Source organism: Salvelinus namaycush, chromosome 37, assembly GCF_016432855.1.
Source record: "Salvelinus namaycush isolate Seneca chromosome 37, SaNama_1.0, whole genome shotgun sequence".
Classification (NCBI taxonomy): Eukaryota; Metazoa; Chordata; class Actinopteri; order Salmoniformes; family Salmonidae; genus Salvelinus; species Salvelinus namaycush.
Window position 1 is genome coordinate 27675930 of NC_052343.1, and position 19796 is coordinate 27695725.

At 46.6% G+C, this 19796-nt stretch overlaps 1 protein-coding gene across 1 annotated transcript in view; it reads right to left on the minus strand.

Moving 5' to 3' along the window:
* Positions 1–19796, minus strand: part of osbpl3b (oxysterol binding protein-like 3b) — an 86438-nt gene that overhangs the window by 53753 nt on the left and 12889 nt on the right. Inside the window, exon 2 of the mRNA XM_038976456.1 lies at positions 3800–3853. Within this exon, the coding sequence (XP_038832384.1) occupies positions 3800–3853 (54 nt within the window). The remainder of the gene's footprint in view (positions 1–3799; positions 3854–19796) is intronic.

Sequence of the window (19796 nt, forward strand, 5' to 3'; positions counted from 1 at the left end):
AAGACAGGAACATTATTAACCACGTCAATACAGCCGTGTAACTTCCCCTTCTCAACCTGAAAGACAGGAACATTAATAACCACGTCAATACAGCCGTGTAACTTCCCCTTCTCAACCTGAAAGACAGGAACATTAATAACCACGTCAATACAGCCGTGTAACTTCCCCTTCTCAACCTGAAAGACAGGAACATTATTAACCATGTCAATACAGCCGTGTAACTTCCCCTTCTCAACCTGAAAGACAGGAACATTAATAACCATGTCAATACAGCCGTGTAACTTCCCCTTCTCAACCTGACAGGAACATTATTAACCATGTCAATACAGCCGTGTAACTTCCCCTTCTCAACCTGAAAGACAGGAACATTATTAACCATGTCAATACAGCCGTGTAACTTCCCCTTCTCAACCTGAAAGACAGGAACATTAATAACCATGTCAATACAGCCGTGTAACTTCCCCTTCTCAACCTGAAAGACAGAAACATTAATAACCATGTCAATACAGCCATGTAACTTCCCCTTCTCAACCTGAAAGACAGGAACATTATTAACCACGTCAATACAGCCGTGTAACTTCCCCTTCTCAACCTGAAAGACAGAAACATTATTAACCATGTCAATACAGCCGTGTAACTTCCCCTTCTCAACCTGAAAGACAGGAACATTATTAACCATGTCAATACAGCCATGTAACTTCCCCTTCTCAACCTGAAAGACAGGAACATTATTAACCACGTCAATACAGCCGTGTAACTTCCCCTTCTCAACCTGAAAGACAGGAACATTATTAACCATGTCAATACAGCCATGTAACTTCCCCTTCTCAACCTGACAGACAGGAACATTATTAACCACGTCAATACAGCCGTGTAACTTCCCCTTCTCAACCTGAAAGACAGAAACATTAATAACCATGTCAATACAGCCGTGTAACTTCCCCTTCTCAACCTGAAAGACAGGAACATTAATAACCATGTCAATACAGCCGTGTAACTTCCCCTTCTCAACCTGAAAGACAGGAACATTAATAACCATGTCAATACAGCCGTGTAACTTCCCCTTCTCAACCTGAAAGACAGAAACATTATTAACCACGTCAATACAGCCGTGTAACTTCCCCTTCTCAACCTGAAAGACAGGAACATTAATAACCACGTCAATACAGCCGTGTAACTTCCCCTTCTCAACCTGACAGACAGGAACATTATTAACCACGTCAATACAGCCGTGTAACTTCCCCTTCTCAACCTGAAAGACAGGAACATTAATAACCACGTCAATACAGCCGTGTAACTTCCCCTTCTCAACCTGACAGACAGAAACATTAATAACCACGTCAATACAGCCGTGTAACTTCCCCTTCTCAACCTGAAAGACAGAAACATTAATAACCACGTCAATACAGCCGTGTAACTTCCCCTTCTCAACCTGACAGACAGGAACATTAATAACCACGTCAATACAGCCGTGTAACTTCCCCTTCTCAACCTGAAAGACAGGAACATTAATAACCATGTAAATACTACCGTCCTGTGGGTTTGGCCCTGGCACTGCAGGTAGCCTAGCACTGCAGGTAGCCTAGCACTAGCACTGCAGGTAGCCTGGCACTGCAGGTAGCCTAGCACTAGCACTGCAGGTAGCCTAGCACTGCAGGTAGCCTAGCACTTCAGGTAGCCTAGCACTTCAGGTAGCCTAGCACTGCAGGTAGCCTAGCACTTCAGGTAGCCTAGCACTGCAGGTAGCCTAGCACTAGCACTGCAGGTAGCCTAGCACTGCAGGTAGCCTAGCACTGCAGGTAGCCTAGCACTAGCACTGCAGGTAGCCTGGCACTGCAGGTAGCCTAGCACTAGCACTGCAGGTAGCCTAGCACTGCAGGTAGCCTAGCACTTCAGGTAGCCTAGCACTTCAGGTAGCCTAGCACTGCAGGTAACCTAGCACTGCAGGTAGTCTAGCACTAGCACAGCAGGTAGCCTGGCACTGCAGGTAGCCTAGCACGGCATGTAGCCTAGCACTGCAGGTAGCCTAGCACGGCAGGTAGCCTAGCACTGCAGGTAGCCTAGCACTGCAGGTAGCCTAGCACTGCAGGTAGCCTAGCACAGCAGGTAGCCTAGCACTAGCACTGCAGGTAGCCTAGCACTAGCACTTCAGGTAGCCTAGCACTGCAGGGAGCCTAGCACGGCAGGTAGTCTAGCACTGCAGGTAGCCTAGCACTTCAGGTAGCCTAGCACTGCAGGTAGCCTAGCACTGCAGGTAGCTTAGCACGGCAGGTAGCCTAGAAGTTAAGAAGATTGATGAATCTGACGATGTGCCCTTGAGCAAGGCACTTAACCCTAATTTATCCTGCTCATGTAAGTCTCTCTGGATAATAGGATCTGATAAATAACTCAAATGTAAAACATGACCATGACCTGGTAACCCCAGCAGTATATCAGGACCTGACAACCCAGCCCCAGCAGTATCTCTGGACCTGACGACCCAGTCCCAGCAGTATACCAGGACCTGACAACCCATCCCCAGCAGTATACCAGGACCTGACAACCCAGCCCCAGCAGTATCTCTGGACCTGACACCCCAGCCCCAGCAGTATACCAGGACCTGACAACCCAGCCCCAGCAGTATATCAGGACCTGACAACCCAGCCCCAGCAGTATATCAGGACCTGACAACCCAGCCCCAGCAGTATATCAGGACCTGACAACCCAGCCCCAGCAGTATACCAGGACCTGACAACCCAGCCCCAGCAGTATTTCAGGACCTGACAACCCAGTCCCAGCAGTATTTCAGGACCTGACAACCCAGCCCCAGCAGTATACCAGGACCTGACAACCCAGCCCCAGCAGTATTTCAGGACCTGACAACCCAGCCCCAGCAGTATATCAGGACCTGACAACCCAGCCCCAGCAGTATACCAGGACCTGACAACCCAGCCTCAGCAGTATACCAGGACCTGACAACCCAGCCCCAGCAGTATTTCAGGACCTGACAACCCAGCCCCAGCAGTATACCAGGACCTGACAACCCAGCCCCAGCAGTATATCAGGACCTGACAACCCAGCCCCAGCAGCATTTCAGGACCTCCCAGCCCCAGCAGTATATCAGGACCTGACAACCCAGTCCCAGCAGTATACCAGGACCTGACAACCCAGCCCCAGCAGTATATCAGGACCTGACAACCCAGTCCCAGCAGTATATCAGGACCTGACAACCCAGCCCCAGCAGTATATCAGGACCTGACAACCCAGCCCCAGCAGTATATCAGGACCTGACAACCCAGTCCCAGCAGTATTTCAGGACCTGACAACCCAGCCCCAGCAGTATATCAGGACCTGACAACCCAGCCCCAGCAGTATTTCAGGACCTGACAACCCAGCCCCAGCAGTATATCAGGACCTGACAACCCAGTCCCAGCAGTATTTCAGGACCTGACAACCCAGCCCCAGCAGTATATCAGGACCTGACAACCCAGTCCCAGCAGTATACCAGGACCTGACAACCCAGCCCCAGCAGTATTTCAGGACCTGAGATCTTACCGTAACATCCTTTCTCACATACTCTAGTTTTCTTTAGTTTGTACTATAACATTACTGGTTGCCTCCACCCTTTTTTTTTATGTGTGTACATTTTATTTTTATGTTACTTTTAAAAAATCAATAAACAATTGGTCCCCCAAAAAACATGTATTTCAGATGCTGTAGGAGAGAAAGTCAGTCTGTTGTGCTTTCTGTGATAGCTGTGTGTGATTGATGTCCTAGCAGACAGAATGGGGACAGAGGGGCAGCAGCTCTTTGTACTCACGTCAGCACCACACTTGGCATACTTCAGGATGCCCTTGTCCAAGTAGAAGTATCTCTGTAGAAGACAAGAAAAAAACAAGAGATAGAGATTAAGAGATAGAGAGACAGAGATAGAGACAAAGATGGAGAGATTGAGAGAGAAAGGGAGAGAGACCGAAATAGAGAGATTGAGAGAGAAAGGGAGAGAGAGAGAGACAGAGAGATTGAGAGAGAAAGGGAGAGAGAGAGAGACAGAGATAGAGATAGAGACAGAGATGGAGAGATTGAGAGAGAAAGGGAGAGAGAGAGAGAGACAGAGATGGAGAGATTGAGAGAGAAAGGGAGAGAGATAGAGACAGAGATGGAGAGATTGAGAGAGAGGGAGAGAGAGAGAGACAGAGAGAGAGAGATTGAGAGAGAAAGGGAGAGAGATAGAGACAGAGATAGAGAGATTGAGAGAGAAAGGGAGAGAGAGCGAGACAGAGATGGAGAGAAAGGGAGAGAGATAGAGACAGAGATGGAGAGATTGAGAGAGAAAGGGAGAGAGACCGAAATAGAGAGATTGAGAGAGAAAGGGAGAGAGAGAGAGACAGAGAGATTGAGAGAGAAAGGGAGAGAGAGAGAGACAGAGAGATTGAGAGAGAAAGGGAGAGAGAGAGAGACAGAGATAGAGACAGAGATGGAGAGATTGAGAGAGAAAGGGAGAGAGAGAGAGACAGAGATGGAGAGATTGAGAGAGAAAGGGAGAGAGATAGAGACAGAGATGGAGAGATTGAGAGAGAAAGGGAGAGAGAGAGAGACAGAGATAGAGAGATTGAGAGAGAAAGGGAGAGAGATAGAGACAGAGATAGAGAGATTGAGAGAGAAAGGGAGAGAGAGAGAGACAGAGATGGAGAGAAAGGGAGAGAGATAGAGACAGAGATGGAGAGATTGAGAGAGAAAGGGAGAGAGAGAGAGACAGAGATGGAGAGAAAGGGAGAGAGATAGAGACAGAGATGGAGAGATTGAGAGAGAAAGGGAGAGAGAGAGAGACAGAGATAGAGAGAAAGGGAGAGAGAGAGAGACAGAGATAGAGAGAAAGGGAGAGAGAGAGAGAGACAGAGAGAGAGAGAAAGGGAGAGAGAGAGAGACAGAGATAGAGAGAAAGGGAGAGAGAGAGACAGAGATGGAGAGATTGAGAGAGAAAGGGAGAGAGAGAGAGACAGAGAGATTGAGAGAGAAAGGGAGAGAGAGAGCGAGAGAAAGGGAGAGGGAGAGAGAGAGAGACAAAGATGGAGAGATAGAGAGAAATGGAGAGAGATAGAGACAGAGATGGAGAGATTGAGAGAGAAAGGGAGAGAGAGAGAGACAGAGATAGAGAGAAAGGGAGAGAGAGAGAGACAGAGATAGAGAGAAAGGGAGAGAGAGAGACAGAGATTGAGAGAGAAAGGGAGAGAGAGAGAGACAGATAGAGAGAAAGGGAGAGAGAGAGAGAGATAGAGAGAAAGGGAGAGAGAGAGAGACAGAGATAGAGAGAAAGGGAGAGAGAGAGAGACAGAGATAGAGAGAAAGGGAGGGAGAGAGAAGACAAGATGAGCAACACACACGTCATCCTCTGGGCAGTGGTTCAACCTCTCTGTGAGGAGCCTGATGGATTCACCCCCTCTGTGTTGTTAATACATTTATTAATATCTGTCCCCTCAGACATTTCTCCCTCTCTCTCTCTCTCTCTCTCTCTCTCTCTCTCTCTCTCTCTCTCTCTCTCTCTCTCTCTCTCTCTCTCTCTCTCCCCCTCTCTCCCTCCCTCTCCCCCTTTCTCCCTCTCTCTCTCCCTCCCTCTCCTCCTCTCTCCCTCTCCCCCTCTCTCCCTTCTCTCTCTCTCCCTCCCTCTCCTCCTCTCTCCCTCCCTCTCCCCCTTTCTCCCTCCCTCTCTCTCTCTCCCTTTCTCTCTCTCCCTCCCTCCTTTATAGTGTACTAGTTTTGGCCAGGGCTTGGTCATAAGACTCTGGTCAAAAATGTAGTGCACTAGGAAAAAGGGTGTTTATTTGGGACGAACACTCTGTGTTTATGAAAACCGGCCTGGCGCCATGCACATCTCGTATATCATTCAAATGGGACTGTTGATACGATAATGAAAACAGTTTCAGAAGCATTAAGTCCTTATGTCAGTGTATCAGTGTACATCTTGCTTAGATCAGTCCTTTCTGTACACATGTCCACTCTTAGAAAAAAGAACTATCTAGAATCTACAGTAAAAATGTTATTTGGCTGTCCCCATAGGAGAACCTTTTGAATAACCCTTTTGGGTTCAGGAAGAACCCTTCTGAGTTCCATGTAGAAGAACCCTTTCCACAGAGGTTTCTACATGGACCCCAAAATAGTTCTACCTGGAACCAAAAAGGGTTTTCCTATAGGGACAGCTGAATAAACCTTTTGCAACCATTTTTTCCACTTATATCATCTGTATCCATCTGTACTGAGATCATCTGTATCCATCTCTACTGAGATCATCTGTATCCATCTGTACTGAGATCATCTGTATCCATCTGTACTGAGATCATCTGTATCCATCTCTACTTAGATAATCCGTATCCATCTGTACTGAGATCATCTGTATCCATCTGTACTGAGATCCTCTGTATCCATCTCTACCGAAGTCACCTGTTTCCATCTCTACTGTCATCTGTATCCATCTCTACTGAGATCATCTGTATCCATCTCTACTGAGGTCATCTGTATCCATCTGTACTGAGATCATCTGTATCCATATCTACTGAGGTCATCTGTATCCATCTCTACTGAGGTCATCTGTATCCATCTAATCTTAGATCATCTGTATCCATTTGTACTGAGATCATCTGTATCCATCTCTACTGAGATCTTCTGTATCCATCTCTACTGAGGTCATCTGTATCCATCTCTACTGAGGTCATCTGTATCCATCTCTACTGAGATCATCTGTATCCATCTCTACTGAGGTCATCTGTATCCATCTCTACTGAGGTCATCTGTATCCATCTCTACTGAGATAATCTGTATCCATCTCTACTCAGATCATCTGTATCCATCTCTACTGAGGTCATCTGTATCCATCTCTACTGATGTCATCTGTATCCATCTCTACTGAGGTCATCTGTTTCCATCTCTACTGTCATCTGTATCCATCTAATCTTAGATCATCTGTATCCATCTCTACTGAGATCATCTGTATCCATCTCTACTTAGATCATCTGTATCCATCTCTACTGAGATCATCTGTATCCATCTCTACTGGCATCTGTATCCATCTCTACTTAGATCATCTGTATCCATCTCTACTGAGATCATCTGTATCCATCTCTACTGAGATCATCTGTATCCATCTCTACTGATGTCATCTGTATCCATCTCTACTGAGGTCATCTGTATCCATCTCATCTTAGATCATCTGTATCCATCTCTACTTAGATCATCTGTATCCATCTCTACTTAGATCATCTGTATCCATCTCTACTGAGATTATCTGTATCCATCTCTACTGAGGTCATCTGTATCCATCTCTACTGAGATTATCTGTATCCATCTCTACTGAGATTATCTGTATCCATCTCTACTGAGGTCATCTGTATCCATCTCTACTTAGATAATCTGTATCCATCTCTACTGAGGTCATCTGTATCCATCTCTACTGAGGTCATCTGTATCCATCTCTACTGAGATCATCTGTATCCATCTCTACTCAGATCATCTGTATTAATCTTTACTGAGATCATTTGTATCCATCTCTACTGAGGTCATCTGTATCCATCTCTACTGAGGTCATCTGTATCCATCTCTACTCAGATCATCTGTATCCATCTGTACTGAGATCATCTGTATCCATCTGTACTGAGATCATCTGTATCCATCTCTACTGAGATCATCTGTATCCATCTGTACTGAGATCATCTGTATCCATCTGTACTGAGATCATCTGTATCCATCTCTACTTAGATCATCTGTATCCATCTCTACTAAGGTCATCTGTATCCATCTCTACTGAGGTCATCTGTATCCATCTCAACTGAGATCATTTGTATCCATCTCTACTGAGGTCATCTGTATCCATCTTTACTTAGATCATCTGTATTAATCTCTACTGAGGTCATTTGTATCCATCTCTACTGAGGTCATCTGTATCCATCTCTACTGAGGTCATCTGTATCCATCTTTACTTAGATCATCTGTATTAATCTCTACTGAGGTCATTTGTATCCATCTCTACTGAGGTCATCTGTATCCATCTCAACTGAGATCATTTGTATCCATCTCTACTTAGATCATCTGTATCCATCTCTACTGAGGTCATCTGTATCCATCTCTACTTAGATCATCTGTATCCATCTGTACTGAGATCATCTGTATCCATCTCTACTGAGATCATCTGTATCCATCTCTACTTAGATCATCTGTATCCATCTCTACTGAGGTCATCTGTATCCATCTCTACTGAGGTCATTTGTATCCATCTCTACTGAGGTCATCTGTATCCATCTCTACAGAGGTCATCTGTATCCATCTCTACTGAGGTCATCTGTATCCATCTCTACTGAGATCATCTGTATCCATCTCTACTAAGGTCATCTGTATTCATCTCTATACTCCTGGTGTCTGGGAGCCGATGTAGGATGTGTCCCAAATTATACCCCATTCCCTACAACCTTGAACAGAGCCCTGGGGGGCGTAGATACTACAGGCAGCAGGTCATCAGCTAATGGAGCAATATCATCTCATTTAAAGAGCTAACCTTTTAGAGAGACAGAGAGAGAGACAGAGAGAGAGAGAGAGAGAGAGAGAGGGAGAGAGAGGGAGAGAGAGAGGGAGAGGGAGGGAGAGAGAGAGATAGAGAGAGAGAGAAAGAGGGAGAGAGAGAGGGAGATAGAGGGATAGGGAGAGTTAGACAGAGAGAGAGAGGGAGACAGACAGAGAGAGAGGGAGAGAGAGACAGAGAGAGAGGGAGAGAGAGACAGGGGTGTAGTGAAAGAAATGGACCCCTGGGACATGTGAAACTGCAAGGGAACGGGGATGTCATTCATCAAGTGATTCAATTAGCAAACAACACAAAGGAGTGATGTCATTGAGGGGGGACACAGGGTTGGGAAATGATGTGGGTTGGGGAAGGGACTCATATTGATCACATGCTCTGACACCACTGTTTAACTCGAATATTCCACACAAGTTAGTCCCCTTCCCCGGGTGCTGCTGTTTGGTGAGATGACTACCCTGTATCAGAGGTGAGGTGACTACCCTGTATCAGAGGTGAGGTGACTATCCTGTATCAGAGGTGAGATGACTATCCTGTATTAGAGGTGAGATGACTACCCTGTATCAGAGTGAGATGACTACCCTGATCAGAGGTGAGGTGGTGACTACCCGTATCAGAGGTGAGGTGACTATCCTGTATCAGAGGTGAGATGACTACCCTGTATCAGAGGTGAGGTGACTACCCTGTATCAGAGGTGAGATGAGATGACTACCCTGTATCAGAGGTGAGATGACTACCCTGTATCAGAGGTGAGATGAGATGACTACCCTGTATCAGAGGTGAGATGACTACCCTGTATCAGAGGTGAGATGACTACCCTGTATCAGAGGTGAGGTGACTACCCTGTATCAGAGGTGAGGTGACTACCCTGTATCAGAGGTGAGGTGACTATCCTGTATCAGAGGTGAGGTGACTACCCTGTATCAGAGGTGAGGTGACTACCCTGTATCAGAGGTGAGATGACTACCCTGTATCAGAGGTGAGATGACTACCCTGTATCAGAGGTGAGATGACTACCCTGTATCAGAGGTGGATGATACCCTGTATCAGAGGTGAGATGACTACCTGTATCAGAGGTGAGATGACTACCCTGTATCAGAGGTGAGATGACTATCCTGTATCAGAGGTGAGATGACTACCCTGTATCAGAGGTGAGATGACTACCCTATCAGAGTGAGATGATACCCTGTATCAGAGGGATTGACTACCCTTTATCAGAGGTGAGATGACTACCCTGTATCAGAGGTGAGATGACTACCCTGTATCAGAGGTGAGATGACTACCCTTTATCAGAGGTGAGATGACTACCCTGTATCAGAGGTGAGATGACTATCCTGTATCAGAGGTGAGATGACTACCCTGTATCAGAGGTGAGATGACTACCCTGTATCAGAGATGAGATGAGATGACTACCCTGTATCAGAGGTGAGATGACTACCCTGTATCAGAGGTGAGATGACTACCCTGTATCAGAGGTGAGATGACTACCCTGTATCAGAGGTGAGATGACTATCCTGTATCAGAGGTGAGATGACTACCCTGTATCAGAGGTGAGATGACTACCCTGTATCAGAGGTGAGATGACTACCCTGTATCAGAGGTGAGATGACTACCCTGTATCAGAGGTGAGATGACTATCCTGTATCAGAGGTGAGATGACTACCCTGTATCAGAGGTGAGATGACTACCCTGTATCAGAGATGAGATGAGATGACTACCCTGTATCAGAGGTGAGATGACTACCCTGTATCAGAGGTGAGATGACTACCCTGTATCAGAGGTGAGGTGACTACCCTGTATCAGAGGTGAGATGACTACCCTGTATCAGAGGTGAGATGACTACCCTGTATCAGAGGTGAGATGACTACCCTGTATCAGAGGTGAGATGACTACCCTGTATCAGAGGTGAGATGACTACCCTGTATCAGAGGTGAGATGACTATCCTGTATCAGAGGTGAGGTGACTACCCTGTATCAGAGGTGAGGTGACTACCCTGTATCAGAGGTGAGGTGACTACCCTGTATCAGAGGTGAGATGACTACCCTGTCAGAGGTAGATGACTACCCTGTATCAGAGGTGAGATGATCACCTGTATCAGAGGTGAGATGACTATCCTGTATCAGAGGTGAGGTGACTACCCTGTATCAGAGGTGAGATGACTACCCTGTATCAGAGGTGAGATGACTACCCTGTATCAGAGTTGAGATGACTATCCTGTATCAGAGGTGAGATGACTACCCTGTATCAGAGGTGAGATGAGATGACTACCCTGTATCAGAGGTGAGATGACTATCCTGTATCAGAGGTGAGATGACTACCCTGTATCAGAGGTGAGATGACTACCCTGTATCAGAGGTGAGATGACTACCCTTTATCAGAGGTGAGATGACTACCCTGTATCAGAGGTGAGATGACTACCCTGTACAGAGGTGAGATGACTACCCTGTATAGAGGTGAGATGACTATCCTGTATCAGAGGTGAGATGACTACCCTGTATCAGGTGAGATGACTACCCGTATCAGAGGTGAGATGACTACCCTGTATCAGGGATGAGTGACTACCTGTATCAGAGGTGAGATGACTACCCTGTATCAGAGGTGAGATGACTATCCTGTATCAGAGGTGAGGTGACTACCCTGTATCAGAGGTGAGATGACTACCCTGTATCAGAGGTGAGATGACTACCCTGTATCAGAGGTGAGGTGACTACCCTGTATCAGAGGTGAGTTGACTATCCTGTATCAGAGGGAGAGAATACCCTGTATCAGAGTGAGATGACTACCTGTATCAGAGGTGATATGACTACCCTTTATCAGAGGTGAGATGACTACCCTGTATTAGAGGTGAGATGACTACCCTGTATCAGAGGTGAGATGACTACCCTTTATCAGAGGTGAGATGACTACCCTGTATCAGAGGTGAGATGACTATCCTGTATCAGAGGTGAGATGACTACCCTGTATCAGAGGTGAGATGACTACCCTGTATCAGAGATGAGATGAGATGACTACCCTGTATCAGAGTGAGATGAATACTGTATCAGAGGTGAGATGACTACCCTGTACAGAGGTGAGATGAATACCCTGTATCAGAGTGAGATGACTATCCTGTATCAGAGGTGAGATGACTACCCTGTATCAGAGGTGAGATGACTACCCTGTATCAGAGATGAGATGAGATGACTACCCTGTATCAGAGGTGAGATGACTACCCTGTATCAGAGGTGAGATGACTATCCTGTATCAGAGGTGAGATGACTACCCTGTATCAGAGGTGAGATGACTACCCTGTATCAGAGATGAGATGAGATGACTACCCTGTATCAGAGTGAGATGGACTACCCGGTATCAGAGGTGAGAGTGACTACCCTGTATCAGAGGTGAGGGATACCCTGTATCAGAGGTGAGGATGACTACCCTGTATCAGAGGTGAGATGACTACCCGTATCAGAGGTGAGATGACTACCCGTATCAGAGGTGAGATGACTATCCTGTATCAGAGGTGAGATGACTACCCTGTACAGAGGTGAGATGACTATCCTGTATCAGAGGTGAGGTGACTACCCGTATCAGAGGTGAGTGACTACCCTGTATCAGAGGTGAGGGTGACTACCCTGTATCAGAGTGAGATGACTACCCTGTATCAGAGGTGAGATGACACCTGTTCAGAGGTGAGATGACTACCCTGTATCAGAGGTGAGATGACTAATCCTGTATCAGAGGTGAGGTGATACCCTGTATCAGAGGTGAGATGACTACCCTGTATCAGAGGTGAGATGACTACCCTGATCAGAGTTGAGATGACTACCTGTATAGAGGTGAGATGACTACCCTGTATCAGAGGTGAGATGAGAGATCCCTGTATCAGAGGTGAGATGACTATCCTGTATCAGAGGTGAGATGACTACCCTGTATCAGAGGTGAGATGACTACCCTGTATCAGAGGTGAGATGACTACCCTGTATCAGAGGTGAGATGACTACCCTGTATCAGAGGTGAGATGACTACCCTGTATCAGAGATGAGATGACTACCCTGTATCAGAGGTGAGATGACTATCCTGTATCAGAGGTGAGATGACTACCCTGTATCAGAGGTGAGATGATACCCTGTATCAGAGGTGAGATGACTACCCTGTATCAGAGGTGAGGTGATACCCGTATCAGAGGTGAGATGACTACCCCTTATCAGAGGTGAGATGACTATCGTATCAGAGGTGAGGTGACTACCCTGTATCAGAGGTGAGATGACTACCCTGTATCAGAGGTGAGTTGACTACCCTGTATCAGAGGTGAGGTGACTACCCTGTATCAGAGGTGAGGTGACTATCCTGTATCAGAGGTGAGATGACTACCCTGTATCAGAGGTGAGATGACTACCCTGTATCAGAGGTGAGATGACTACCCTGTATCAGAGGTGAGATGAGATGACTACCCTGTATCAGAGGTGAGATGACTACCCTGTATCAGAGTAGATGACTACCCGTATCAGGGTGAGATGACTACCCTGTATCAGAGGTGAGATGACTACCCTGTATCAGAGGTGAGATGACTATCCTGTATCAGAGGTGAGATGACTACCCTGTATCAGAGGTGAGATGACTAACCTGTATCAGAGGTGAGATGACTACCCTGTATCAGAGGTGAGATGACTACCCTGTATCAGAGGTGAGATGACTATCCTGTATCAGAGGTGAGATGAGATGACTACCCTGTATCAGAGGTGAGATGACTACCCTGTATCAGAGGTGAGATGACTACCCTGTATCAGAGGTGAGATGACTACCTGTATCAGAGGTGAGATGACTACCCTGTATCAGAGGTGAGAGAGATGACTACCCTGTATCAGAGGTGAGATGACTACCCTGTATCAGAGGGAGATGACTACCTGTATCAGAGGTGAGATGACTACCCTGTATCAGAGGTGAGTGACTACCTGTATCAGAGGGGAGATGACTACCCTATTAGAGGTGAGATGAACTGTATCAGAGTGAGATGATACCCTGTATCAGAGGTGAGATGACTACCCTGTATCAGAGGTGAGATGACTACCCTGTATCAGAGGTGAGATGACTATCCTGTATCAGAGGTGAGATGACTAGCTGTATCAGAGGGGAGATGACTACCTGTATCAGAGGTGAGATGACTACCCTGTATCAGAGGTGAGATGGCTACCTGTATCAGAGGTGAGATGACTACCCCTGTATCAGAGGTGAGGTGACTACCTGTATCAGAGGTGAGATGACTACCCTGTATTAGAGGTGAGATGACTACCCTGTATCAGAGGTGGATTGACTACCCTGTATCAAGGTGAGATGACTACCTGTATCAGAGGTGAGAATGACTACCCTGTATCAGAGGTGAGATGACTACCCTGTATCAGAGGTGAGATGACTACCCTTATCAGAGGTGAGATGACTACCCTGTATCAGAGGTGAGATGATTACCTGTTCAGAGGTGAGATGACACCCTGTATCAGAGGTGAGATGACTACCTGTATCAGAGGTGAGATGACTAACCTGTATCAGAGGTGAGATGACTACCCTGTATCAGAGGTGAGATGACTACCCTGTATCAGAGGTGAGATGACTACCCTGTATCAGAGGTGAGATGACTACCCTGTATCAGAGGTGAGATGACTACCCTGTATCAGAGGTGAGATGACCCTGTATCAGAGGTGAGATGACTACCTGTATCAGAGGTGAGATGACTAACCTGTATCAGAGGTGAGATGACTACCCTGTATCAGAGGTGGAGATGACTACCCTGTATCAAGAGGTGAGATGACTAACCTTATCCGAGGTGAGATGACTACCCTTATCAGAGGTGAGATGACTACCCTGTATCAGAGGTGAGATGAACTCCTGTATCAGAGGTGAGAGACACCCTGTATCAGAGGTGAGATGACTACTGTATCAGAGGTGAGATGACTACCCTGTATCAGAGGTGAGATGACTACCCTGTATCAGAGGTGAGTGACTACCCTGTATCAGAGTGAGATCGTAGAGGTGAGATGACTACCCTGTATCAGAGGTGAGATGACTATCCTGTATCAGAGGTGAGGTGACTACCCTGTATCAGAGGTGAGGTGACTACCCTTTATCAGAGGTGAGGTGACTATCCTGTATCAGAGGTGAGATGACTACCCTGTATCAGAGGTGAGATGACTACCCTGTATCAGAGGTGAGATGACTACCCTGTATCAGAGGTGAGATGAGATGACTACCCTGTATCAGAGGTGAGATGAGGTGACTACCCTGTATCAGAGGTGAGGTGACTACCCTGTATCAGAGGTGAGATGACTACCCTGTATCAGAGGTGAGATGACTACCCTGTATCAGAGGTGAGATGACTACCCTGTATCAGAGGTGAGATGACTACCCTGTATCAGAGGTGAGATGACTACCGTATAGAGGTGAGATGACTACCGTATCAGAGGTGAGATGGACTACCCTGTATCAGAGTGAGATGACTACCCTGTATCAAGAGTGAGATGACTACCTGTATCAGAGTGAGATATTATCAGAGGTGAGATGACTACCCTGTATCAGAGGTGAGATGACTACCCTGTATCAGAGGTGAGATGACTACCCTGTATCAGAGGTGAGATGACTACCCTGTATCAGAGGTGAGATGACTACCCTGTATCAGAGGTGAGATGACTACCCTGTATCAGAGGGCGGTGAGATGACTACCCTGTATCAGAGGTGAGATGACTACCCTGTATCAGAGGTGAGGTGACTACCCGTATCAGAGTGAGATGAAATACCCTGTATCAGAGGTGAGATGACTACCCTGTATCGAGGTGAGATGACTCCTGTTCAGAGTTGAGTGGGATACATTGTGTTTGTGTGTGTGGCGTGTGTGTGGTGTGTGTGTGTGTGTGTGTGATTGTGTGTGTGTGTGTGTGTGTCGGGGGGTGTGTGTGGTGTGTGTGTGTGTGTGTGTGTGTGTGTGTGTGTGGTGGTGGGGGATTGGTGTGGGAGGTTGAGAAGCTAACTACCCTACTGTGGTGTGCCATCCCGTCATCGGCCCTCCTCCCTCTTCAGCATGTATCCATCCTGCTCTTCTGGGGCTCACTGTACTTTACTGTGGTCCTCTCACCCGACCAGCCCTTCTTCTAATTCTCCCAACGTTTTGTGTCCTGTAAGACACACAACAAGTTCACACAGCCCCTCTACAATCTTCCCACTGTCCGGTAAAGCACAACAGTTCACACCGACAAGCCCCTCTACAATCTACCAACTGTCCTGTTAAACACCACAGACAACAAGGTACACACAGCCCCTCTACAATCTCTCCCATAACTGTCCTGTGACACCCACACAACAAGGTACGACAGACAGCCCATCTCAAATCACCAACTGTCCCTGTAGCACCTACACAAACAGGTCTATCACACACAGCCCCTCTACAATCTACCAACTGTCCTGTAGGACACACAAACAAGGTTACACACAGGCCCTCTACCAATCTACCAACTGTCCTGTAAAACACACAACAAGGTGACCCACAGCCCCTCTACAATTCTACCAACTGTACTGTAAACACACAACAAGGTTACACACACAGCCCCCTCTACAACTACCAACTGTACTGTAAACACACAAACAAGGTTACAAACAGCCCCCTACAAGATACAACTTGTCCTGTAAAACACACAACAAGGTTACACCACAGCCCTCTACAATCTCCCAACTCTCTGTAGAACACAACAAGGTTTCAACACAGCCCTTACAATCTACCAACTGTCCTGTAGACACACAACAAGGTTACACACAGCCCCTCTCATCTCCCAACTGTCCTAGTAAAAACACACAACAAGGTTACACACTAGCCCCTCTACATTACCAACGTCCTGTAAACACACAACAAGGTTTTACTACAACAGCACTTACAATCTACAACTTGTCTGCAAACACACAACATGGTCACACACAGAGCCCCTCTACAATCTACCAACATGTCCTGTAACACACAACAAGGTTACACACAGCCCCCTCTACAATTCTACAACTGTCGTAAACACAACAACATGGTTACACACACAGCCTGGCTACAAGCTACCACCTGTCCTGTAGACACACAACAGGTTTACACACCCACAGCCCATTACAATCTACCAAAACGTCCTGTAGACACACAAACAAGGTTACACCACACAGCCCCAGCCTCTACAATCTTAACAATCTGTTCCTGTAGGAACACAACAAGGTTACACACACAGCCCCTCTACAATCTACCAACTGTCTGTAGACACACAACAAGGTTACACAGCCCCTCTACAATCTACCAACTGTCCTTGTAAAGCACAACAAAGGTACACACGCCTCTTACAATCTACAACTGTCCGTAAAACACACAAACAAGGTTCCACACAAGCCCCTCTACAACTTACCAAACTTGTCCTGAAACACACAACAAGGTTACACACACAGCCCTCTACAATCTACCACCTGTCCTGTAGACACACAACAAAGTACACACACAGGCCCCTCTAAAATCTACCAAACTGTCTGATAGGACACACAACAAAGGTTACACACAGCCCCTCTACAATCTCCAAACGTCCTGGAGACACACAACAAGGTACACACACAGCCCCTCTACATCTACCAACTGGCTGTAAACACACAACAAGGTACACACAGCCCTCTACAATATACAACTGTCCTGTAGACACACAAAAGGTACACCCACAGCCCTCTACCAATCTCCCAACTGTCCTGTAAAACACAACAAGGTTACACACAGCCCCTCTACAATCTCCCAACTGTCCTGTAGACACACAACAAGGTTACAACACAGCCCCCTTACAATCTCCCCCAATTGTCCTGTAAACACACAAACAAGTTTACACACACAGCCCCTCTACAATCTACCAACTGTCCTGTAGACACCACAACAAGGTTACACACACAGCCCCTCTACATCTCCCCAAAACTGTCTGTAAACACACAACAAGGGTACACACAGCCCTCTACAATCTACCAACGGTCCTGTAAACACACAACTAAGGTTACACACAGCCCCTCTACAATTACAACTGTCCTGTAAAACACACAACAAGGTTACACACACAAGCCCCTCTACAATCTACCAAATGTCTGTAAACACACAACAAGGTTACACACAGCCCCTCTACAATCTACCAACTGTCCTGTAGACACACAAACAAGGTTACACACAGCCCCTCTACAATCTTCCCAAACTGTCCTGTAAAACACACAACAAGGTTACACACAGCCCCTCTACAATCTACCAAACTGTCCTGTAAAAAAACAACAGGTTACACACAGCCCCTCTAAATCTCCCAACTGTCCTGTAGACACTACAACAAAGGTTACACACAGCCCTCTACAATCTACCAACTGTCCTGTAGACACACAACAAGGTTACACACAGCCCTCTACAATCTCCAAAACTGTCCTGTAGGACACACAACAAAGGTTACACCACAAGGCCCCTCTACAATCTACAAACTCTCCTGTAGACACACAACAAGGTACACACACAGCCCCTCTACAAATCTACCAAAATGTCCTGTAAAAACCAAACAACAAGGTTACAAACAAGCCCCTCTACAACTCCCAACTGTCCTGGAAACACACAACAAGGGTTACACACAGCCCCTCTACAATTACCAACTGTCCTGTAAACACACAACAAGGTTACACACAGCCCCTCTACAATCTCCAACTGTCCTGTAGACACACAAAAAAGGTTCACACACAGCAACCCTCTACAATCTACCAACTGTCTGAGACACACCAAACAAGGTACCACACAGCGCCTTCTACAACCCCCAACTGTCCTGTAGGACACACCAACAAGGTTACACAACAGCCCCTCTACAATCTATCAAACGTCTGTAGACACACAACAAGGGTTACACACAGCCCCTCTACAATTCCCAAACTGTCTGTAGACACACACAGGTCACACAAGCCCATCTACAATCTACCAACTGTCCTGGTAAACACAACAACAAGGTTACACACACAGGCCCCTCTACAATCTACCAACTGTCTGAAACACATAACAAGGTTACACACACAGGCCCTCTACAATCTACCAACTGTCCGTAAACACACGACAAGGTGACACACAGCCCCTCTCAATCTACCAACTGTCCTGTAACAGCACAACATGGTTACACACACAGCCCTCTACAATTACCAACTGTCCTGTAAAACACACAACAAGGTTACACACAGCCCCTTACAATCTACCAACTGTCTGCGACACACAACAAGGTTACACACAGCCCCTACATCTCCCAAACTGTCCTGTAGACAACAACAAGGTTACACGCACAGCCCTCTACAATCTACCAAAACTGTTCCTGTAGACACACAACAAGGTTACCAACAGCCCTCTACAATCTACCAAAACTGTCCTGTAGACACACAACAGGTTACACACACCCTCTACAATCTCCAATGTCCTGTAGACACACAACAAAGGTACACACCAGCCCCTCACAATCTACCAAATGTCCTGTAATAAACACACAACAAGGTACACACAGCCCCTCTAAAATCTACCCAACTGTCCTGTAGGGACACACAAACAAGTTTACACACACAGCCCCTCCTACAATCTCCCAACGTCCGTAAACACACAAACAAGGTTACACACAGCCCCTCTACCAATCTCCCCAACTGTCGTAGACACACAACATGTACCCACACAGCCCTTACAATCTCCCAACGTCCTGTAAACACACCCCACTATGGACAGAACACACACAACCAGCCCCCTACTAATTACCAACTGTCCTGTAGACACACACACAGGTTCCACACAAACCACACCACAGAGGCCCGTTACCATTCTCCCAACGTCCTGTAAACCACACACAAGGTTACACACAGCCCCCTCACAATTCTATCAACATATGCCACGTCAACGATACACAACATTGTAGGTTACACACACTCACTCTACAATCTCACCAAACTGTCCGTAAACCACAACAATGTCACACACAGCCCCTCTACACTCTACCAACTGTCCTTGTAAACACACAACAAGGTCTAACACAACCTCACAACTGATGTCGAAACACAAAGTCAGACCCCAACACTGACATTGTCATGTAACAACAACAAGGTACCACAGCCCCTCTACAATTCTCCAACTGTCCTGTTAAAACACACAACAAGGTTACACACAGCCATAGCTACAATCTACCAACTGTCCGTAAACACACAACCCGCATGAGACTATGTACACACCCGCCCTCTTACAATTCT